Source organism: Habropoda laboriosa, unplaced genomic scaffold, assembly GCF_001263275.1.
Source record: "Habropoda laboriosa isolate 0110345459 unplaced genomic scaffold, ASM126327v1 scaffold14, whole genome shotgun sequence".
Taxonomy (NCBI): Eukaryota; Metazoa; Arthropoda; class Insecta; order Hymenoptera; family Apidae; genus Habropoda; species Habropoda laboriosa.
The window spans coordinates 1,021,758-1,046,774 of NW_017100137.1; the positions used below are offsets into that span (position 1 = coordinate 1,021,758).

Here is a 25,017-nt window from a genome sequence, read left to right on the forward strand (position 1 = left end):
TAAGTAAAACGCTCGACATTAACTTGATAGTTCGCGATATTCGACATTATCAAATCACAAGTGCGGTCCAGTCCGCAATAATCGACCCTTCAAATAAAGTGCGATCACTAACGCGACAATAAGTAGTTGGCACATACGTGCAATAATTTCCAACGCCAACACGAAGCGCGGGAAGCTGCGTTAACAGAGTCCAAATGAGCATAAACGAATGTTCGAATGAATGTGTGAAGAATGTATGGAAGTGGGAGGCGAACGAACATTCGTTCGTTTGATCTAAACGCACCTTTATTCTATCGTGATTGGCTGACTAACAGTGTGACGTCACAATTTCTCCCGTATCTCTCCCCACCTTTGGACCCTAAGTCCCCCCTGAAACCTCATCTTTGCCTTGCCAAGCTGTACATAGCTATGATTTCAAGCGTCACAGGCGCCTAAATACCCTCTCGGTATCGCGAGCAGCTTACTTTGTTGTCATAATAGGAAGTGTATTTAAAAATACCGTATTGTTCGTATCTCGCTGTGCGACACGAAAGTTGGGAACAGAGTGACGTTAGTTTCGCTTTAAAGCTGAAATTAGAAGTGGAAATCAGATGGTCGTAATAAGTCAAACAGTAACTAGAATGTCACGGAACGTCGAATAGCAAGTAGAAGATCTCTCGGGAATTTCAACAGAAACCGTATCTCTGTGACTGCCAGACTTTACTTCGCGAAACGCGAGAACTTGTTAGACCTTGTAAACTTTCTGTATAAATCTTGCACAGGACCGATTTTTCCCTTTATTTCGTGTTTAGCCATTAACTGGAATTTTGGGAGGCTGTTATCTTTGTTTGATATCGTTCAATATGTAATATTTAACTCCTACGCGTTCGTGTTTAATAATTTTCTTTTTTTTCAAGTTAGTGGTTGCGATGATATTTAACTTTCTGTTGTTACTTATAAATAACTGATAACGTTTCTATATTGTACAATTATAGAATTTAGTATTTACACTAAAATACCTGTTGCTTATATACAGGGTGGGTCACTGGACATTATCATTTTGATTTCCATCGATATTATTATTTGTAGAGAAAATTAAATTAAAGTCAGCTTTGTAGCAATGTTAGCTTTATTTACAGAAAGTTTCAATAATATTAGTTTACCCATCCTGTGTAGTGGTAAAATAAATAAGCAAGAGATACACATTTCTCTTTATTGCTGTTCTTTTTTTTTTTTAGATATTTGTTATGCTATGAAAAACAAATATTGCAAATTTTTCCCTCGAAAATATTTCACAGAAGGTAATTTAGAAAATTCTCGCTGCAATTTCATTTTTAACGATAATTGGTTATTTAATAAATGGCGACAAATAACGTTACGGTTTTGTTCTACTGTTTCATGCGTGAAATTACACAGTGTTGATATATTTCACTTGGAGTTTCTGTAAATTTTTATCACTATTACCGCAGAAATAAAAATTCAAATGTTACGTTTACGTATGTAATAATGAATTAATCGAACATTTTTTTCAGGTTCATGGTGGTATTGGTGTGCCTCATATTTAGTGTTCTGTCAACGATAGACCAGTACAGTAACTTCGCGAACGAAACCCTCTTTTGGATGGTAAGTGCCTTTTATACTTATCGATAATTTTTAATTGTCATTATTTTACAAGGTGTTCCATTTTAACTTTCTTTCATTTTTCATTTGGTAGAGATTTATGCTAATTTCCTTTGAAAAAGCAAAACTGATAAAAATTACAATATTGTTAATAATCAGAAGAAAGTAAGTAAAGCTTACAGTACTGCTAATTAATATTATTATATGAAGTACCCAGCTTTGGAAAAGATGTTGAAATAGTTCAAATGGAACAAAAAAGTATATGTTACTAATATAACAAATATTATTATTATTATATCGAGCGTTTTGGAAGAAAAAAAGAAACAATAAAATCAGATAAAAGAGTGCCCTATTAAATTAGCAATAGAAACGCATAATTTCTCAAGTGGAACTTTCAGAATTTTCTTTTAACATAATTAACATTTTGTGTTGCATAAAATACAATTCCCAAAAAGAATTACGTACAAAAAAAAATAAACCTCGATATTTTCCAAGAATAGATTACCGTATAACACATGGAATGGTTTCCCCAACGATCTTTATTTCACTCGATATACGTTTTTGCTCTCAGTTAACAACATACCTTTTCATTTTTTTTTTTCCACCTTGTCTCCTAAACGATCGTTTCAAAAATCTCTTGTAAACCATTCATCCAGGTGTATTCTTTTCAATGGCGAAGTACAAAATTAATGGGAACAAAGCTTAACGCGTTCTCCACGCTGTTTGAACACCGAAACTACCGCGCCGAAACGGTGAGCAGAGTCACTCGCGCCTAAACACACCACGAGCTTACCGCAAACAAAGCGGCGGCGTTTTGCGAGCAATTCGAGCGTAGCTTGATTAAGATAAGCAGGCTATAATTAATTATCCGAGGTCTAACTTAAGCAGAAAGTCGAGGCGGAGAAGTTCGACGACTCTTGAGGGGGAAAATTTGCAACGGTGCCGGGTAAAAGGCCGCCCTGGACTGGTTCATCGCGGACAGCCACTCGTGAAATGGCGTCGAACGATCTCGTTTATCCGATATATCTTTCAGACGGCCGTTTAACGTTCCATCGGCCTCTGTAGAGCTCTCCGAGGAAACTGCGTGCTCTTCTTTCCGCTGAAAGCGCCCGTCCGCTATAGCCTGAGTGGAAGATCGCGATTGTTCAAGGTCGTCGAGCCACTTCTTCCCACCGGAACGTTTGTTCTCTGTTCGACCTGAATTGGCCACTCACAGGCATCAAAGGGTGAATTTCGCTGTAGCTACAGGTTGTTTTATCAAGTTGACTTTTGTTCCTTCGTTGGAAGTGTATTTCACGTTGTTGTTCACTCTGAAGATAGAAAATGTGAAACGGGAGGGTAATGGTACGACGAAAGTGAAGGTATCAAAGGTTGGATGACGAAGTAAGTGTAAAACGAGTACGAAGGAAATTGTACAAAAGAATATATAGTTGGTAATATACGGTACATACAGGGTGGGGCAAACACTTTGTCCAATCGGAATATTTCTGTTATTTGTAATCATATGGCAAAATGTTGTATACAATTTTTGCATGATATGGAGGGAGGTGTAATGTGACGTGAATACTTTTCTCTCTCTAATTTTTTACTAGTACTGTATTTTTTATCACTGTGTGATAGCCGTTGTTATGACGATTACAACGGGCATTAAATGTCGTTCAAGGTCAAATGTGGTGGTAATATTCCGACTGTAGAATTTTAATAGCAAATGAACTGAATGAGACCGTGTTTGGACTCATTTTCATTGGAGAAACCTCACCTATTCGTCTGTAATATCAATGTATCACGAGAAGTAGAAAAGTTTTTATTTTCGTTATGAGATGACCGATGCTACATCTCGCTTCCTCGGAGTATCCCTACTGAATTGACGCTCATGAATATTGTGCTCGAGAGCTTCTCGGTTTCGAACGTCGTTACACTGATTTTGGGAACAGTGTACGTAGTTCACATGCGTCATTCTTACAAAATTAATTTATGAATGTGTTTTCGGTCGTTTCAAATCTTTTGCAAAAATTAAAAGATTTTACGAACGTCGTCGAAATGACTTCTGTTCAGCCTAGATTGGCAATCCGTCACACAGTGTCGACCTTTCCAATGTGAGGCGTAATTGTTATCCAAGCTAAAAGCGCTTCTTCGTATATTTTAAAATAAATACACCGCAAAAGTGAAGAGAGCCGGGAAACGTTCTCGCAGAAATGTTGGAATGGTATTTAACGAAATTGGGGTCGAAGGTGGAGAAAGGTTAGGTGTTAAAAACGGGGAAAATGTTAGGTTAAAGTATAGCGATGAGGTTGGTTAGTGTATAAAGAGAAAGAACGAGGGAACAGTTATTAAATTCCTCGGATAATACCATCGAAATGTCGATTCTTTCCCGCGTGGGAAATTTATTTCGATAAATATTTTCGAATTTGAGCCACGCTGAAATGAAATGTTACGCATTCACTTCGGTTCCATTTTTAATCTCCGATCGATCAAATAATTTAAAATCGGATTTCCTTGGTTATGTGCTGGTATTATGTCACTTTAGTAATCGCAATGATATTGTGACCTTTGTAAATTTCAAATGTATTAATTTTTTCTTACATCTAGTATGTTTCATATTTTGTAACTATAACGCAGAATAATTTAGAAATTTACCTTTCCCCGTAATATTATTATTAATATTATTCCAAAATTTTATTAGTTTAATAAAATGACTGATTACTGTTCTTATGAAAATCCCAAATTATTTCAAAGTTGTCGACACAAATGTCGTTAATATCGAATTATCTCAGATTGTTAAAACATCCCCTACGAAATAATTCATTCCCCATAAAAGAAATACTCTTCGACGTTCTATTGCTCCAAACTATATTCTATCGGTATACACGTCGTATCCATCAACGCATAAAATGATATACCTTTGTACCAGTTGACACCATTCAACTTTTGTTCGAATCGTTCTCCGGTGTAATCGACAGTTTCGAAAATACCTCAGGATCCAATCTTAGGCGACTCACCCGGTATGCTCTGCAACCATCTACGTCCAACAAACCTCTCATTCGGAGAGGAAATCGTTTAAAAAAAGCCCCTATTCTCACCAGAACCTATTATCTTCAATAATGAAACAGGTGCTTCGCGAATAATTCTTCCAATTTCTAAGCCGTAGAATGCCTGTTCGCGTTTCAGAATGATTCGTTGCCAATTGTACAGGATCGAGGCAGAAGTTCCCACTCGAAGCTTTCAACTGTAATTGAAATTCCGGCATGTTTTCCGGGCTTGCTGCGCCCCGATGCGTCACGTAGCCGCGTAAGTTATTATGCAAATATCAAGAAGTAAGGGACGACGGAGGTTTTTGGGGGCGCCTCTCGAAGGGATTGCTTGCGCGTGCTCGCCCCTTACGAAAGGGATCTTCTGTATACGCCTGTCCACGGCCATTGTCAGGCGTACCATAGATCCTGCTTATGTACCTCGGGTACACACCATAAAAAGCTTTTTACGTGCATATTACGGACCTTGACAAGTTGCCGTCTTCGCCCTAATGACAAGCCGCCCCTCGCTTCCGGTTTTCTGTTCCACGTGACAGTCTAAAAATAGACACCCGTTCATCGGTTTATTGTCCGACACTTTTTTGTAACCTGTGTTTCTTCTCTCCTCTCTCTTTCTCTCTTGCGACTTCTCTGGAGTCTTTTTCTGTTGTTAATATCAGAGACGCGCTGGTGTAGTCGCAACGTGGTCTGGACAAAGCCTCTAACCGTCTAACAAAACACTGGAACCCGCACGCGCGGACATCGCTCACGCCATAGACAAAAGAGCACCGAAGTCCCGAATCGTCATCGGGATCCACGAGAATCTCTCTCGTCACATTTTCTTTCGTGAAACTTCTTTCCCTGGGCTCTAACGAGACGATTAGCGCAAAAGTGGATTAAGGGAATTTAAATAGAGGAAATGGATAGATTGCTTATGTACAGTTTGTCCTGGAAATCACAGAAAAATGTACAATTGTTACTTTTGACAATGTATTGGATTATTTTTGTACCTATGGTATTGTGAGAAAATCCGTCCCGAAGACGGTGAAGCCAGGACTCGCCCCTTTGGGTTTTTCCCTGGGCCTGTTCGCGTAGGGGTGGACAAGGATCGGCAGGACGACGCGTACACGCTCTTCACGAGACCCTCGAAACATACTTTTGCGAACGGCGCTCAGATAACGCGGATATAGACTTTTAATAACATATAATATTGTAAAAACGTAGACACGTTTAATTAATTTTACGCCCACCCTACTCCCAGTCAGAGTACTTTCTGACAGTATATTTATTGGATTCGTGTAGCCTTCTTTTCATTCTGATTTTTAGCGAGTTCAGTATTTCTTGATTTTACGTATGTCTTCTTTTTTGGTTGATTATTTGAAGCTTCGTCGATCTTCGAGCTGAACTTGTGTAATTCTAAATGAAGAAAAATTTAAATGGTAAAAAATCATTTTCTATAATTGTTATCATGGCGAGAAGAATTTAACTGGATTCTTTTTTACTGAAATGCATCATTTCGGCGACACACATCTACTGTTATAATTATGTCGAGTGAAATTCTCGATATTTTCAAGATTTTCATTAATAGTGTCAAGAAAATTGATTAAAGTGCTTCTATTACTCGCTACTCGTATCCAAACTGGTAGCAAGTTTATTATTTCGTCTCTACAAGTGTCTTCTCCTACACGATTATAGTATACTATCTGCGATGAAATGTTAATTGTACAGATTCAGGCGAAATCAGGCTGGAAACGTGAAAGTTTCACGGGACATCGCGATTCTGTCATCGATGTCCCCATTTTTCCAGGGCGTCGTGGCGTTACAATAAAGGTCGTACAATCGATATAGCATCTCTATATACTGTCGAGCTCGTTGCACATTTATTTTAAGAACAGGGAACTAATGACTGCGCTAGCCTAGAATGTCACCACGGAAATGCCTTTCTCGCCTGTTATTACGATTATCAGACGGTACGAGCAATTTTTTTCACATTTCTCTCCCTTATTTTGCGTATTGATTTGTTTAGTCGCGTTTTTGACGTTCCTCTGTCGTTAATTAGTGCGAGAAAATGAAACGTTCTTTATAGAACGATTTTTACCGATGTATTTACAATTTTGTTTAGGTTTGCCTCTGTTACAGATTGGAGTAATTTATTTCGTGATTTATTCGTCCACCTTTGTTGGATTGTTACGAGAAATGAGTGCGTGTGTTCAGTGGTGACAGCAAAAACTATCAACATACAAATAGAAGAACGACATAGTTACCATTTGTTTACTATGGATGGACGCTGATATTTTCCTTTTTTTTTCTTCGCGGCTTGTCGAGCTCTTATCGTTGTGTATTGCCTTCCTCGCGTATAAAATAAAGAATAGCTTTATAATTGAAATGCAACATTTTTATTTATTGCCTAGATCCAATAGCCTCTGAGAGAAAAATGAATTGTTAATAGTTATGATGACCTGAATACTGTTTGTTATGCGTCGAATGAAACGTAAAACGAAAAGCTTATCAAAATGTTATTTCAACGAAAATGCAGGTGTTGCTCTGTAAATATTTGTCAGGTAACGCGAGCGAGTCCATTATGTTCTGTTGGAATATTTCATTACCAAATCGAAAAAGATGTTTGGTGCCTTGTTTTGCTTTGCATGAATATGTGTGAAGAAGGAAGATTTTTCAGACATTTCAAATTGAATTTGGAAGTTTTGTAAGTTGTTTAATTACAACGTTGAAGTGCGGAAAGTTTGCCTTTTAAACGATTCTTTCGAAGTTTGGGAGTAATGGAAAAATCTCAGTTAAGAAATAATGTTTCTGTGAAAAATATTAGCGTAATATTTGCCAACAATTTTTGTGAAAATGAGTCGACGAGGAAGGATGCAATTTGCAAAAAGTTGTTTCGAAAGAGGAGAAAAATATTCGAAAATAAACTATTGCCGCGAATAATCCTTGGGATGCGCGAAACGTATAGTTAGAATATTCTTTAAAAAAGTTTTACCTCTAAATCGAATGGGCCATTCAAATTTCTGGTGGAAAAAAGGTTTCCACGGCAACGCGGAGAATAAAGCGCAGTTCGTATTGTGTGAAGCGGCAAAAAGGGTGAATGGGACTTCAATTGGCAGAATATACGGCGTGTGGATACGGGTGAAGATGTAATTATTCAATGATATTTTTCGTTCGTCATTTTCGAGTCGGAATTATTCCAAATAGATTCAAACTACTTTCTTTCTGAGACAAAAAATATCGAAAATTTTACCATCGTTTTTTATCGGAAGCTTTTTCTATCGCCGAAGCAGTATTATTTGTGGTTAAATTGGTATCTCTATTACAGGTTGAGAAAATAAAATGTTTGTTAAGATATTTTTCTATAAAATAAGAGTATTCAAGACGTACATTATTGCGTATGAAATAGTATGACAGTGTTATTCTACGACACAATATTTCTTATTTAGAGAATATAAAAAATGTAGAAATGTAGTTGCAGGAAAAAAATTTCAGATAAGTTACTAATCATTTTTTCAAACTGTACGTCCAACAATTTCAAAGGGTTTAGAAAAAAATTGGGCCTTCTTTTTCTTTATTTATTTATATTTGTTTCTTCACTGTTACAGTGCTTACTTCACTTGAATTGTTATTACTGAGATTACCACTAATTTTGAAACGAATACTACCACTTTATTAATTTTCAAAATTTGCACTAGATTTAGGTTCATTTTTCTCCACCTTTCATAAACTTTCGAATCATCTCGATGCCACTTGAGAAAGAAATTTATACTATTCTCTATAATTTACTATTTAAAGTGACACAATTTATTAAAATCAGATGAACAGAAAATTTTGTACATTTTTTGCGTATAACTGTATTTTTATCTTCCAAATTGCTGCATACTTTTTTTTTCCAGAGCGATTTTATTCATTTTAATAGGGAAATTAGAATGCCTCGTTGATCGAAAATTTTCAAACGCAAAGAAACATTAACGAAAAAAAGAAATAACAGTGAGGAACTTTCAGAATGACCTAATAGTTCCGCTGATGGCAACGAACGTGTTAAAGATGTTCGAGATGAATGAATGAAAATCCACGTTCTCTGTTCTCAGGAAATATGTTTGGTGGTGTTCTTCGGCGTGGAGTACCTCGTGAGGCTATGGAGCGCCGGCTGCAGATCGAAGTACATGGGCTGCTTCGGCAGGTTGCGTTTCATACGGAAACCGATTTGTATCATAGGTGAGTACGTTTAGCTAATGCACGCCTGCTCCCGATTCAATTAGCCATGCCCCCAAGAGCTAATCCAATATTCGCGTTGACCGATTGTCGTGGTTAGAATTGAACTGGGAATGCAGCCTCTTTGTGTCGAAACACAGAAACTTCCCCCTCGATGTCAAAACTGTTTGTCGGGCGTGTGTTTGTGTGCGAGCTCGTTTGATCATCGCGTGTGCATCACGAGACTAGTTTCATCTTCTTGCTGATCGAATTCAAACGAATGTACAGGGTGACTCACCTAACTTGACGACTCCGTGTAACACGGAGCATGCGTTCCCTGTTTACTCAGCTTTTAATGCTCTTTTAATTTACGCGGAGAAATAGAGGGTGTTTAAAAGAAATGGTGAGTTTCGAAACTTCTTGTATAAACGATATAGAAAAATAGTAATTATCGACCTCTTTGAAATCGTGCAATTTTTGCTTCGTGCACTACTTCGTGCAACGAATAGTTCACGAGTAATTTCAGGTGGTCGAGTTAGGTGAATCACCTGGTACAATATTATACATACCTGCATTCTTGGCCAAAAGTTCTGAATCGTTACGTACTTTCAGAATTTTTAGAAAAAGTGTTTGTTGAAAATTGACGAATTTGATATTGGTCTAATTAGGTGATCCTAAATTAATTAGCAACAGTGTATATACGTACCATTGTGGGGTGAGTTTCTGAATTTCTATAATTGTCTTGGAGACTTCGTATTGAAGTGATGGATCACTTCGTTTAGTTAACTCAGGTAAAATTGAAATTATGAAATAAAAAGTCAGTTGAATTTAGGCGTAATAGAAAAATCTGTCAATTTTTCTTTATCTGTGGACAATATATGAAAAAAAAATAATAATAAAAATCTGATTATAAAATACGTCTTTTCAACAATTGATTCGTGTATGTCCAGATTTAATCGTGGTGGTCGCGTCTATGGTGGTGCTATCGGTGGGAAGCAATGGTCAGGTGTTCGCCACTTCCGCCATAAGGGGCATCCGATTTTTGCAGATACTGCGAATGCTTCACGTGGACCGGCAAGGTGGCACGTGGCGACTTCTTGGCTCCGTCGTTTTTATTCATCGTCAGGTACGTACCTGTTTTATCTACCATAGGTAAACCATACCTATTTTAAATACAGCAAACGCAAGTTGACAAATGTGTTTGCCCCCAATTCAGTGTCATTTCTGTAATTGTAATTTTCAGTTTCTTCGTTGTATCGTTATTATATTAATACTGTCGACTAGTATATGAGCCACAGTTATTATATTACTAAATTTCACAAATTTCAAAAATTATACTAATAAATGTATTCAAACAAGTATCTTTTCATTTCTATTGCAAAATTTCTTTTTCCGTTTTCACAAATTTACACATTCCTATTGTAAAATGACCAGTATTACTTATCATCTTCTTCAATAAACAACTCAAAACCACGTATATTTCCAACATTTTAACACGTTAAATTAAAAATTCCTTGTTTTATTTCGCAAACATTCCTCGTCGTATCTCTTCCACATTTGTTGACAGAGGCACACCGGAAAAAAAAGGAAAAAAAAAAAAAGAATCGTTTGATATAAAGTTAATCGGATTGTCGTCTGAATAGCTTCATTTCCAATTCCAACGACAAACAAGCTTCTATTGTTCGCGTGCAAGTAAATTGGTCGCAATTCTTTGTTCCGTATCTTCTGCGTTATTACGGAAAATGGCATTACCTGAACAGATATTTCATTTTTCAGCGTGAAATCACACGGTATACAATCACGTTAAACGTTTAACGTCCGATGCTTTTTCCAGGAGCTGATCACGACGTTGTACATCGGGTTCCTAGGTCTTATTTTCAGCAGCTACTTCGTGTATCTTGCCGAAAAAGATGCTGTTGGGCCCGATGGAAAAACAGATTTTTCCAGCTACGCCGACGCACTATGGTGGGGGGTGGTGAGTGTATTTACTATAGCAAAATAATTAATTGTCCTTGTCTTTGCTTTATTTATTCATTTGTTCCTTTTGTCCGGATTTTGTGAGATTTATGTACGCTTGATGACGATAATTTTGCATAATTATTTGATTTTAATATAATCACGTGTAGTTTGTTGGTAATTTTTGTGGATAACGATACGTTGTATCGTTCAAGTAATAGATAAAGTAATGAAAGAGTAATTATTTGATGGGCGTACAGGGTAATGTAGTTTAAATAATGAACAGTTTACGTAGGTATTTGATTGTCAAACAGGAAGAACTGTAAACACTTGTAAATACTAAATGAAGCGAGCTTTGCTACAGGTTAATCGTCAAATCTACCCATGAATTTGAATGTGAATTTAATAATTCTAGATGTATTAATTCGTTTATGAAATGTTATTGGTATATTAATTTGTTTATAAAACGAGGTTATTAATTTTGCAATAATGCGGCAGGATTTAATTAATATACAAATTAGATGGCAATTATTTTAAGGAAAATAATATTCCAATATTTATCAAATATTATTGTGCAATAATTTATAATATATTTAATGCCAAACGAAACAATTTGGTTTTTAAAAGCAACAATGTTTATTAATATTTCTTCAATTTTTAACTATATTTGTAATGTCAAGTACATAAACGAAATTTACCAACTTTCACGATTAAGCTAATCGACGAGATAATTAATCACTTGCTTAATTTATAAAGCAGAGGAACTATTTTATCAGCAACTAATTTCTCAGCAATATTAACCATAAGGAAGTCAGGTTTAATCAACAGTGCATGAAATATACTCGTTAAATACGAACCTTTTTGCTCATAAATCTCGATGCTCGCTTATCGGGAGTTTCGACGTTGTTTTCCTTTTTCGCGAAAAACTCTTTTCATTCACCAGTGGTATTTGTCCCGTGGATGCATCGTTTATTCGTCGACGATTCCACCTGGTCGTCTAGATGACGAGTGCAGCAATTATTCGTTAAGCGATGCGCTTCCATGCGGAAAATACGGTTTTATCTGTCATCGAGGATTTCTTATAAGCGTCAGCTCACTTCTCGCTTTTTCCTATGAATTTTAAACGAATTTCAGAATAAAGCTGCCAGAATGGTTATCCTTGCAGCATTACTTCCTAATGAAAGTGAGATTACGAGGTTGTTTTTAATATTTGTCACTTATTTCGTTCGTGTCGGTAATTTTAATCTGAAAGAAAAATTAAAATTGAACATTAGTATTACTATTTGCTTAATTTCTACATAGAGCACGCTGTATCTATTTTCTTTTTTTTTTAATAGAGGGTTATATTACTCTTTTTAAGGAGAAATTTGAAAAAAGGACTATTTTTCTGTTTTTACATTTGCGAAATTCAACGATAACAGATTGTTCAACTGTTTAATATAAAACGTGTTTGTGTGTGCAAATTGTAAGAAAATAATGGGTATGCAATGTGCAAATGTAGAGTAAAATTTCAAAAATTCTGTTTTAAAGTGTTATACCTGGAAGTTCGTATTTAAATTCGAAAGTATATTTTTCAGACAGTCTTTCGGTTTCGCGATTTCAGCAAATCGGTTTTATCCGGCAAAAGATACCCACGAAATGATCAAACAAATATTTCGAGGCTTTCATTTTAATCCGAGAGCACCCTTTCCGATTGGTTTTCGGGCAGTGCAATATCGAACGAATTTTAAGAAAGAAAACACACAGAAAAGTTGCCACTTGCATTTAACTGGATCGGTGAAAATTGATATTTTTCATTCAGGTTTTATTTCCTGAAATATTAGACGAATTTTAGTTAGAAAAAAAAAAAAAAGAAAAAGTGCATCAAAACGCACTATTTTATTTATCAAAAAATAATTACACATTCTCCTACTAGAGTAGCTTTCTCTAAACAAATTTGCCATTGAATATATCTAGAAACATTATTTTATATTTTAAGAAATAAAAAATGAAAATAAAATACAAAATTAGCATCGTGAATTTTGATTCGAAAGGTATCACTCGCTACATTTATTCCACCAGCTATACCAAGAAACCGAAACCAACCATTTCTCTTCATTCACTCAATTCCACCGAATGGTCACCCCCCTCGCTCCCAATACTCGTTCGATTTCTATTAACGCCAATAATTAATTCGGACGAGCGATCTTATCGAGACGAATCAAAGCAACCAGAACCGTGTGCACGAATGTTTATTAAGCGGTGGCTGCTAATCACTCGGAAAATATGTCTGTATTTATAGGCCGTTGTCGAACGGCCGACAGCCAGTTGGAAAGAGAAGGAGGAGGAGGATCGATGAAACCGAGGCCGTGGATTTAAATGTTGGCTTGATTAACGTCGCCTCGCGGATTCCTGCCGTTCAAACCGCTGTCTGATTTTCCAAGAGAGACGAGGGAAATCGCTACGGATAGACTCTTGGAATCGTTCCCGCTCCGCTGAAAGAGACGCGCGCGCCGCGGAATTGAAATTTTAATTAGGTTGTTTTTCAATTTGGCGTTAATTACCACGCGGCTCGACCGCCGACAAACGGCCTTTTAACAAATTGCTCTGACGGTTGGCTGTTAACGACCCTAGGCTGAAACGCGCGTCACGTCGATTTGACGCTGCGAAGGGAAATTTTGGTTTTTCTTTTTTTCCTCTCTCTCTCTCTCGTCCGGTCGCTGGGGGTTTGTTGTTTCCCAGCCACCGATTTGTGGTTTTCCTGAGTCTTTTTTTTTTTTTTTACCATTTATCTGTTTCGCTCTTTCTGCTATTTTTTTTTCCATTTTTTCGGTTAAATGGTTTTCATCGTTGGTGCTTTTGTGCGGAATGCCTTTTGCGAGATACTTTGTTAAGTGAGTTGGCAGTTTTTGGCAGTTCTCGATGAAGTTTTGTGTACGTTATCGCAGGAATGTTGGGTTGTAAACCTGGCTTATTCAGTAAATTGTAAACAATAACAAATGTATTGTTATGATGGGTTTCGACGCGTCGTTAGGCATGTTTAGTAATTTGACATAGAAAAAGGGAAAAGTTTGAAATAAGAAGATTTTCTTGTGCTGCTAAATTGATAAATTTCTTCCCTTTCGTATAATTGCACGTGAAATTTTTAGTAAAAAGATTTATCTTTCTTCCGATAATGTCGAGATGAATATAATGGAAACGTTAAACGTATTTTTAAGTGAAAAGAATTGTCATTTTCTTTTTCTAGATTACCGTGACCACAATTGGTTATGGTGACACTGTCCCACAGACGTGGATGGGAAAAATAGTCGCTTCGTGTTTCAGCGTATTCGCCATATCCTTTTTCGCACTTCCAGCCGTAAGTATAATTTTATTAATCGTTACAAATTGATATATTCAGTTAGATCGATTCTCTAATTTTTCCTCAATTTTTGTCTCCATTATTTGATAATCTGACTGAAAAGAGAGTATTTTAAAAGCCTGTTTAGTCGTTATATCTCATACAGTTATTAATATATCAATCTCAATTTAAATCGTATCACTTGCAGCATAGAATACTTGTTAAAAAATAATGCAGAAACATGTACCTGTTAGTACTTGAATGAATTTTATAAATACATTCTAATTAATTATTGTCTTACACTCGTATTTTCAGAACTCGTACGTTCAAAATTGATCACATTAGACAGTACATTACACTTCAAAAATATTCCTAATTATTCTCAGCTCCCTTTCATTCACAAAATACTATTTCACGTGCCTACCTCCGCCTTCAAAATTTTCTTGCATCTCCCCATTCTTGAATATCATAAATATCTTTTTCAAAAATCTTCCCAACTATTCTGTTTCCTTCCAATCGAGAAATACCACTTCACACGCCTAATTCCTCCTTCAAAGTTTTCTTGCATCTCCCCATTCTTGAATATCGTAAATATGTTCTTCAGAAATATTCCCAATTATTCTCAGCTCCCTTTCATTCGCAAAATACTATCTCACATGCCTAATTATTCCTTCAAAATTTTCTTGCATCTCCCCATTCTTGAACATCGTAAATACGTTCTTTAAAAATATTCTCAGTTCCCTTCTATTCGCAAGATACTATTTCACACGTCTACTTCCTCCTTAAAAATTTCTTCGTATCTGCCCATTCTTGAACATCGTGAAAAGGAAGAAGAAATTCTGATTCTAGGGTATACTGGGCTCCGGTTTCGCGCTGAAAGTCCAGCAAAAGCAACGACAAAAACACTTCAACCGGCAGATACCGGCAGCCGCGATGTTGATACAGTGCCTGTGGAGGTGTTACGCCGCGGACAAGGCGATCAACAGCGTGGCCACATGGAACATCTACATCAAGGATCCAGCCCCAGCCGGACAGCCATCTACGCCATTGGGAAAGGTAAGCTTTCGCGTCTCTTGGCTCGAGTTCAGTGGCAGTAGCTACTGTAGCCGTTGATTGTTGATGTTTCTAGTTGCTTACGATGTTCCTCGACCGTCCGATTCGACGGCGACGATTGCAATATTTGTTCTTTTTTTTTTTTTTTTTTTTTTTCCGTTCCTTGCGCCGGGATCGTTTCAGTCATTCTTACCATTCAGTGGCGGACCGTTCGGAATTCTGGATATCGGAAACTCGTTCGATGCTCTCTTTCGTTCGGCAGATTTTCGTTCGATGTTACTGCAAAGTACTGGGTATATAGACGTCTCTTGTGTGACGATATTAACGATATACCGGGTGTCCTAATTTTTATCTATCAAACTTCGTCAGTATGTTCTATGGGTATAAGTAAGGAAAAAGTGTTGTATAAACATGGGTCGTTTGAAGCTTCGTTGAAAAGTTATAACAGAAATAAGAAATACGAAGAGAATGGTAACGAACTTAACCCTTTGGCGGTCTAATAAAATTATGAATTGCGATCTAAAAGTGATCATTTTTAAAAGAAGGGATACATAAGCCTACGTCATAGTTACGACAATAATATCTCGTCCCTTTCTAACTTTCTTCCTAAGAGTCTCTCTTGAGCTAAACAGTTAAGTACTTGACGCTTTGCGTCGAAGGGTTAACTATGATACAAGACAAGAATGGCACTGGCAGAAGTTACATTCAACACCTTCAACTACCTAAAATCGTAAACACAGCTCGCATAAACAGACTACAGATGGAAGTAAGTACATACTGTGTAGTTAGAGCTCAGGAGTTTGCTCCTGGGACGGCACATGACTCGCACCGCCCGAATTTTCCGCAGTTCTGTGCTAAATGATCCGATTCGTCGATGTTATCGCGTTCGGCCAATAATCACAATACGTGTGCCTTATTTTTATGATTGCGTTAGAGAACGTGGCCTTATGGGTATACGACCCAATCAGACCCTCATTCCTTCCAGGAGCAAACTCCTGAACTCTTCACGGTACATACCGTTGATCTATTCCTATTTTGTATCATAACCGCACATTCGTTACCATTTTCTTTGTATTTCGTATTTTTGCTATAAATGACCTACGTTTATATAGCATTTTGTTCATACTTCTACTCGTTGAACGTACTGACAAAATTTAGTCGGAAGAAACTGGGGCACCCTGTATACACGGTTGGTCGAGGGTTCTAACATAACTATTTGTTACATTAAATTGAACAATGCAATTTTGGAATTTAATATAAGTAAAAATATTGGAATAAATTTTTTGCAAACGAAGTTCCGTTTTCGAGGAAAAGAACTCTGAAAATTATTGTAGAGGCCAAATATATTGGCTGGTCGAGGACTTCTAGTGGTAAAATCAATTCTTAACCTGATCACTCGTAGTTATTGCCTACAATTTTTTAACACTCCGCCTTAAGCTACGATAGTCCGAAAAGTGGTGAATTTCCAACATTTTTTCATACAAAGCTTCATTTCTGAATACATCGATGTTAAATGTTAAAAAGAAATATTTAAAAAAAAATGTGACAACTCGAAATACATTTTTTTTTATTCCATTTCAGTTTAAAATATGGACTATTATAGTATTTACTTACTTTGAATACTTAATACATTCTTTCACAGGAAAGAATATTTCTTTCTTTTATTTTCAAATAAAGTATATTTCTTATATTTTACAGTATATTCTGATCGAGTAGATATGTTAAATATTATTTGTACATCTGTAAATTTAAAATTCATAATCTTCTATTTAGTTAGTGCACTAAATACACGTATAAAGTGAATCTTTTATATTCATAAATTGAACGAAACAAAAACATTTTCATATTCGAAATAATGACAATTAATTTGAATTTTCGTGGATTAAATATTACGCGTTAAAGTATTTATATACATAATTGTCATTTTACAGTAACATATATTCTTATCTGCTGCGAATGACGGAAAAAACGTCGACTTAGTTTCCTATCTTTGAGTTCTGAACGTTCCTTTGTTAGAATTGAAAGCTCGTCTGATTTTCCTGCCGTATGTGGAACGGCGTACCTCGTTTGATCTCGGTAAATTACACCAAACTTCACCGAATCCAGTTTGTACACGTTACAAAAGAAATTGCTCCTATTTTTATTTGCTCTTATCTGCAAATACTGTTACGTCATAAAGTTCTGTCATAAATATGTAAATTAAAATAGAATTTCTACATGGCAATACGTTTTCATCTAGATTTAAACAATTATAGATTCGTGTATTTTATTGAAATTTTATCCCGTGTAAAAGTTTCCATTTTCCTTTTTTCCGTCTGTTAAATTATTACCGAGATTTCACGAGTTAGTGTGTACGAGGTGTGTTTAGAATGGCGTTGGAAACTTGTAGACACAGTTTAAAGCTGAAAATTATCATAAGTTTAGAAATTTCTTACTTTCAAGGTTTAATGGTTGAAATTTTTCATATAAAAGTCTAAAAATCTTCATGTGTTGGATATCATTTTTCGGATATGATTTTTTGAGCATACATTTTTCTATCGTAATACGTTTACGTCTTTTTTTTTTAAGTACATTCTGCTAGAAACATTTTTGACGTTAAATTTTGCTGCAAAAGTTTTTTTTAGACATTGTCTAGGCACTTTAGGTTATTTGTTAAATGAACCGAGCAAAGCTGGTTTCAACAATGCAGCGTTTATTATAAGTAGATTCTACATTGCACGTAGATTCGGTCGTACAAAGCACATGAAACCTAGTGTACAGTGTATACATCTATACGTTAGATGCGCACATGCGTGCGCTTCCATTGGAGACAGTGAGCACGTGACTTGCCGCCAACATTCAAATAACCTCAACAGACATTCATGTATAAAATGAATTCTCGTTATTCTATTGAAACAATTTAACATAATTTAAGGTTAAATAAATCCTACCGAGTTTGATGAATAAACTACAGATAACGTTATTATGAATATTGCGTCATTTTACCCAACACACGTATGCAATTTTCATACACTAAAAAGTACAGTCGGTGGAAGAAATGTAGCGAGGTCGTAAATCACGACGTTGAGGGAAAGTATTAGTTGATCTAGCCACACGTCTTATAGCGACGCTTTTAGCGGCCAAACGGCGGCCATATTGGATCACTATAGATCTTTCGTTTTTTGTTTTTATCACTTAGAATCCTAATTCTTACTTTGTAATAATTGATACTTCGAAAAGTAAAATTTTCGAATTTGTGTGCTGTGCACAATTTGTTAAATATACTGTAACGGAAAGATCGTTGTCGAGTTGACTTAGTGCGGCCCTGAACGGGGCTGAAGCTCCTTATCTCACCTAAACTCATGTTTCGGCGAGTGTATTTCACGTATTTTCACTCCCGACTGATTTCACGACCTCGCTATATTTCTTCCACCGACTATACCTACACAAGTTAATTAAAAAAATAACACAACAGTACAATTCGAAGCGAACTCTCAACGTCGGTGGCCCCGCTGTTGAAACGTCGAAAACCAATTTTACCTTTTGCAAATAGGAGAACAATTGTGCAAAACGAACTTTTATACTCTCCGCCAATTTCAAACCCCGAGAAATAATTATTTACGTCCGTGACTCTCTCTCTCTTTCACCGACGCCATTTTAAAGGCAGCCTATGCATATTAGAGTTTCTCGTCCGAGTTTTGATATTGATGATAGTAAACGTTGTTTCGACTGAAGCTACATATTGGCACGTTTATTAGCTCATAGTCGATCAAACTGAGGGAAAAAACCGCGAATTCCGCGAGAAAATAAAAGGAAGAAGAAGAAAAATGAAAGAAAAAACGGAAAAGAAACATTTGAACGATACGAGATAAACGAAATCCCATGCGATTTAGATCGATGGAGGGACTTCGATTATTCCGTGAAAGTCATGCAGATAATTTGGCAGTGGATGGATGCAAGCAGAGAATGCGAATTCTGCTCTGTGTTTTCAATGTGCCGTTCATATACACCGGAATATACGTACATATATACATACCATATATGTATAACTATAACTGAGTGTTGCTCGTGATTATTCGTGTGTTGATGCAGTTTCAAATTACGCTTGAAAGCTTTTGTAACATTATTATTATTGTTATTAATATTATTTATTCTTCTCAGTTTTTCGTTCGTGTCGTGACACATAACGAAAACTCTCGCTTATCTATCGTTTCTTCGGTATTTTCTCCGTTTGCGTTGGTTCTGTTGTCGTTCAAAGAAGGGAATCACGCCGATTTTAGAATCGTAGAAATTATTTGTCTCTTTGTTCGGAGTGCTTTGTCTGTAATTTTTGAAACGCGCGCTCAAATTTGCGATGTACTCGTAATCGAATCGGTGATAGTTTTTTCGTCTGAAGTAAACAGAAATTGCACGGTAAATTCAGTTTTTCTCTTTTTCCTTTTTTTGGATGGAACATTTCTGGCTCACTTTTTCGAACAGAAAAAGATGGATTTCTTGAGAAAGATTCGTCGATTTAACTTGGATTCGAGGAAATTGATTCTGAACATCAAGATGCAACAAACGATATTTAGTATTAATTTTCTTCGTGAAGAATATTGATCTTTTTTTGAACAACAACGAGGATCGGGAATCAAGTTTGAAAGTTGGAAGGTGCAACAGTTCGGAAAATTTGATTAACAAAGTTCGAAATTTGCTTGACTTTAAAAACTAATTTAAAGTAATTCCGAAGTTATAGCTTACTTTCCTCGAGGCATTCTAGACAAGTTAATAAGCAGAAGGAGGTCATAAATATGTAATAATGTCGAGAAAAAAATTTGTTTCTTTTCTTTGGAATAATTTTATTCCATAGTTTTTATTTGTCTTGTTATCCCCTGTTCGATTACATTGCAAATGAAATTCCCACTAATCTTTAATGCTAAATACTTACCGTTTCAACTTAAGTGAATGCTTAGTTGCGTTTATCGAAAGTTTTCTCTTTGTAGTATTACGTTGCAACGTTTTATCGATAAGAAGTCTGAAGGAAAAATGTTTAATTAGTTATCTGTCAACCAAAAGCTTCTCATTTTTTCGATTACATTCACATTCTCTCGCAGAACTTGCTCTCGTAACGTCGATCGATCGATCATATTTGTTATGCAAATCGCTTCTCGCATCCGTTGTTCGAAAGGAAATTATTACAAGTTTCAAGTCGTGCGACTAGTATTGGTTCAATTTATTTTTCTATCATACATGTATACATATAAAATCAGTACAATGTAATAATTACTCTATATAAAAGTACTACTTCTGTCACATTTTTTCTAGGCGTTTGTATTTCAACTTTTTTTCGCATCTTTTGATACTCTTTGAAAGTTGGATTAATTGAAAGATTCTCTTAACCCTTTCGCTGCAGAAGATTTTAGCTTTAGCGTTTTCAAATTGAAAGAAATTTTAAATGAAAATTTATAATTTGTCGTGTTCAAATTTTGAAATAAAAATTGAAATTTCTCTTATTAAATTAAGGTAGAACTGCGTAAAGGACAACAATAAGGACTAAATTAAGTGTGCCAAATGGCGCTAACAGCGAAAGGGTTAACGCAACATCACATTTGCGGTAGATTTAAATCAGTAGTCGATTGTTTTGCTTTGAAAATTTCGTTCGCCGATATTTTACGCCCGTTGCGAATTATTTTCCGCTGATCTGCCGTCGAACACATTGCCCACTTACAAAGTAAACGAAAGAATAATTTGAATCACATACTTGATCAATTCTCGTTTCCATATCAAATTTCCAAATCGATTTCTAAATTCGTACTGTATATCACGCAACAAAATTTATTTAAAAAAAATGATATATATCAAAAAAAAAAAGAAAGGGAAATTTCAAAGATTTCATAGATCAAAAAATCCAAGAATTCGAAATTTCCAACGAATCCGTCGGCACACGCGAATCTCATGCAAGAAAAGAAGAGAAATTCTCACGTGAGGAACATCAGTATCTCTCGCATCTGCTGCCAAAAAATTCGCGAGTACTATGTACACCCCCCATTGTCACCGATCTTTTTTTTCTCTCTCTCTCTCTCTCTCCCAATCTTAGTCCTCTCTTGGCTCATATCGCTTATTCGTCGGGTTTTTCAAATTCAATTCCACTGTATAATCATGTAAATACAATCAGCATCCGTCTGATAAGATATATATAAAATGTACCTAATATATTTCAGTTGATTTGTGTAAAGAAGATGGTATGTAAAGGCTATTTAGATTTATTTCAATTTTTACTCTTTTGCATGTTTATTTATTTATCAGTTTTATTATTCACGTTACTTTATCACGTAACGGGAATCGGGCCGCGTTTTCGGGACCGCCGTATACACACGAGTCCGTTGAATATCGTTCGAAACAACATTTGTCCGATATCTTGTTGAGGTAGCACACCACCTTGGGGTGTCTAAAAGTAGGATAAAGTTTGGCAATTTCTTTCATAGGCAACCACTTAACGAAATGTTTCGAATTTTTCCGAGGATATAAACGCGAGATTTAGCTTTCTTCTCCAATTTTTTAAAAGCAGAAATGTTACAAAATGGAGGAGTTATTGCGAATAGCTTCTGCTAGAACGCCGATTGCTGGTCACCTTCGCTGACAACGATTGGAACGTCTGAGATAAAAAAAGTTTGGTTTATTTAGAAATAAAAATGTGTTACCTACACTGCACCCAACGATTTTTTCGATATCTCGATTATTTAATTTTTTAGAAACGTTTGAAGTTGATTTTATTTGGTAAAAAGAATGTTTTTCTCTATAAACTGCCACCATTTCTACAATAATTACAGTTTTGGAAAAATCCTAGGCTACGTAGTAGGTAATGCATTTTTATTCGTAAATCAGAAAGAATTTTCTATTACAGACGTTTCAGTTCTTGCCTCTAATGGCGACCAGCAGTCAACGTTCTAGCAGAAGATGTTTCGCGATAACTCTTCCATCTTGTAACATTTTCACTTTCTAAAAATTGGTGAAGAAAGTTGAAAGTCGTATTTATATCCTCCCGAAGAAATTGAAACTTTTCGTAAATAGTCACCGGTGAAAAAAATTCTCAAACATTACCCTATTTTTAGACGCCTCGGGGTTGGTGTACTCCCTTAACCGATTTCTAACTTTCGGCTTCCAACTGTTCACGTACACACGAAATTTAAAGGATTCTAATTCGATTGAAGAAATCCTCCGTCTCACACGTTCGAATAACAGTTCTCTATTTACGAGGATAATTCTGCATCTGCACAATTATAATTTTCTCCAGTCGATCGTGTGCATCGATCTGATCGAAAGGAATGTACAATTATACGCTTTTTAGCAATTTCACCCTCGAAGCAATTCGCATCATTGTGATAGATTGTGATTACAATATATAATTCGCGGTAGTCGTGAATTTTTTCGTTCGTAGAATGTGCTCGTTTTATTACCAGAAATTATTTTTGAAAGCAAGGCGCGCGGCGATTGATCGAGTTTTAATTAGTTGCCCGCGACGATTCGTGAACCAGGACTCGTTTCTGAAGATTTTACTTACGCTCCTTTTTTCTATGTGTCTATATCGATGAATTTTCAATTCTTCACTGCACCTATTTCAAGCTTCGTTTCACCACCTCTGTTTCAATGGGCAAAAGATGAACAACGATCTATGTTATGCGATATGACTTTCACCGTTTTTGATTACTATCCGTGCATGCAGCTTGAAAATTACGTGTCTCGTGCCTCTTACATTGGATATGTGGGTTGCTTCTACGTGCAGGGTGTTGAAGAAAGTCGAGGATATTTAAGAATGAGAGAAGAAGATCGCTTTGTTTCTTAGGAACGAGAAAAAGAAGAGACAAAGTAGTAGAAATTTGTGCTGAAGTACAGTGCGTGTGTGCCGTATCGTATCTATTGATTTCACGTTTTCGTAATCTTACATTTGTGGTAGTTTTGTGTTCTGTAAATTGTCGACGATCTATATTGCTTTAGTTTTTTTTTGCTAGAAAATGTTTTGTGATATACGATAATTATGGAGAGGTATCTTGACGTTGCAGCAAATGAAAATGAAAATTTAATAAAAATTCGTCGAACGTTATTTAGTGGCTTTTATAGATGTTAGATTTGAGTAATTTCGCTTCTGAATTTTTTTTTTTTTTTTTTTTTTTTTACAATTAGCGTTATATCGTGTATTCAGTTTTCGTTATGTTACGCTTTTATAGAAGAAATTATAGTACGTTAATGTTACGTTTCCAAGCGGAAGGTATATATAGTTCATCGTTTGAAATAAATCAACTTGTGCATGTAAGGACCCTTTAATTATTTTATATAATTTCGAATAAGATAAAGCAATTTTTACAAGCGAAACAGTTAGTTTTTTCAGATATCATGTATGATAATACGATTATTTTACACGCCAGTTAAATGAATCGAGAGATAAAACTGAAGGAATAAATCTAAATGTTTAAAATGCAAAGTTCATGGATTCAGGTAATTTTATTCTTTACGTAGACGTTGATACGAAGAAGTATTCTTGATTTTATTGACATCCTGTACGTACAACGTGAACTGACAGTGATGGTAGAAACGATTCTGCTTAAAATACTGCAAAAATTGCTTGAAGTATTATCTCCCTAGAACTCTAGCTTCAAATTTTACAATTTCTCTTTTTAGATTCGCACAATCCATTTCTGCATTTTATGTTACAAATTTGACAGTTGACATTGACAAGAAGGATTTTCTATATTAAAAATGATTCGATAAATATATTAAGCAACATACCGGGTGACCTTCTCTTTAACTGGACACGATGGAATATCTCAGAAGCAACTGAAATTATTGAAAAAATGTTTTTACAAAAGTTTTTTAGTATGCTGAGGGACATCACATGATATAAATAGTTTTCTTGGGAGATTTCAATATCAAGTTTATTTTTTTAAACGAAACGCTATATGTATATTTTTTTTTTTGTCATAGTATGATAGCATTTGTTGAGACGAATTCAACGATATGCTACACGAGGCCATTTCGTATTATCAAAAATCGTAAAATAGCGAAGAATTGGGGAATCAGGTAGTCACGTGACACGCGCCTTCAGCCACCTAAAATCGACTGTGGCGCTAATACAAATTCTTCGCGATTTTACAGCTTTCCGTAAAACGAAATAACTGAATGTGGCACCTCGTTGAATTCGTCTCAACAAACGCTATAATATTAAGAATAGGAAAATATAGCCTTTCCATGTAAAAAAAAAGTAAACTTGATGTTGAAACCTCCCCTACCTACTGTTTCTCCTGCGAAAAAAAATTATTTACACCACACGGTGTCCTTCATACCAAACAATTTTTGTAAGAACACAACTGAGATAGTTCATCATCAAGTTAAAAAAAGATACCCAGTATATTAAGCAACAATGAATAATTAGTAAAAAGAGAATTTATTAGCGTAAAAACACACTTCAATTGGTCCAAATTTATCACGTTCCCAAATTCCAACCAAAAACCGTTTTTTTTTTTTTTCTTTCATTAATCAAAGCTGATAATGTTCACAATTTCTAAGCTAGAAAGCACATTTTAATGCATGATTGTACTTTGAATATCTTCCCCTGACATGAAAGATCTCTTGGAGAGATCTGAAGCGGAGTCTTTCTACCGTCGATTCGGTTCACGGTATACGTGTCGCCGTTTTATTTTCGCATCAGTCTGCAAGCAAAGCGTCCACGTTCGCGTGGATTGAGAATTTACGCTCGCCGGCTTTCGTGATCGCCGTTCGAACCTCCCCAGTCTTGTTTTCCCTTCTACCCTGCGCGATTGTTTCCTGGATCTTGATAGAATGTGTCGTTGTCCACGCGAAACATTCACAGTTCCCACTTTGGCAAAGTAAGCTCGAGCATGAAAATGCTCCGAACTACGACTGGAATTCTCAACC

General features: G+C 35.9%; 1 protein-coding gene across 1 annotated transcript in view; it reads left to right on the plus strand.

Annotated features, from left to right (window-relative positions):
* LOC108579226 (potassium voltage-gated channel subfamily KQT member 1) overlaps positions 1 to 25,017 on the plus strand; it is a 117,488-nt gene that overhangs the window by 60,483 nt on the left and 31,988 nt on the right. The window contains exons 3-9 of the mRNA XM_017942711.1: positions 1,512 to 1,602; positions 8,699 to 8,825; positions 9,752 to 9,927; positions 10,636 to 10,776; positions 13,984 to 14,094; positions 14,926 to 15,132; positions 21,309 to 21,329. Of these exons, the coding sequence (XP_017798200.1) occupies positions 1,512 to 1,602; positions 8,699 to 8,825; positions 9,752 to 9,927; positions 10,636 to 10,776; positions 13,984 to 14,094; positions 14,926 to 15,132; positions 21,309 to 21,329 (874 nt within the window). The remainder of the gene's footprint in view (positions 1 to 1,511; positions 1,603 to 8,698; positions 8,826 to 9,751; positions 9,928 to 10,635; positions 10,777 to 13,983; positions 14,095 to 14,925; positions 15,133 to 21,308; positions 21,330 to 25,017) is intronic.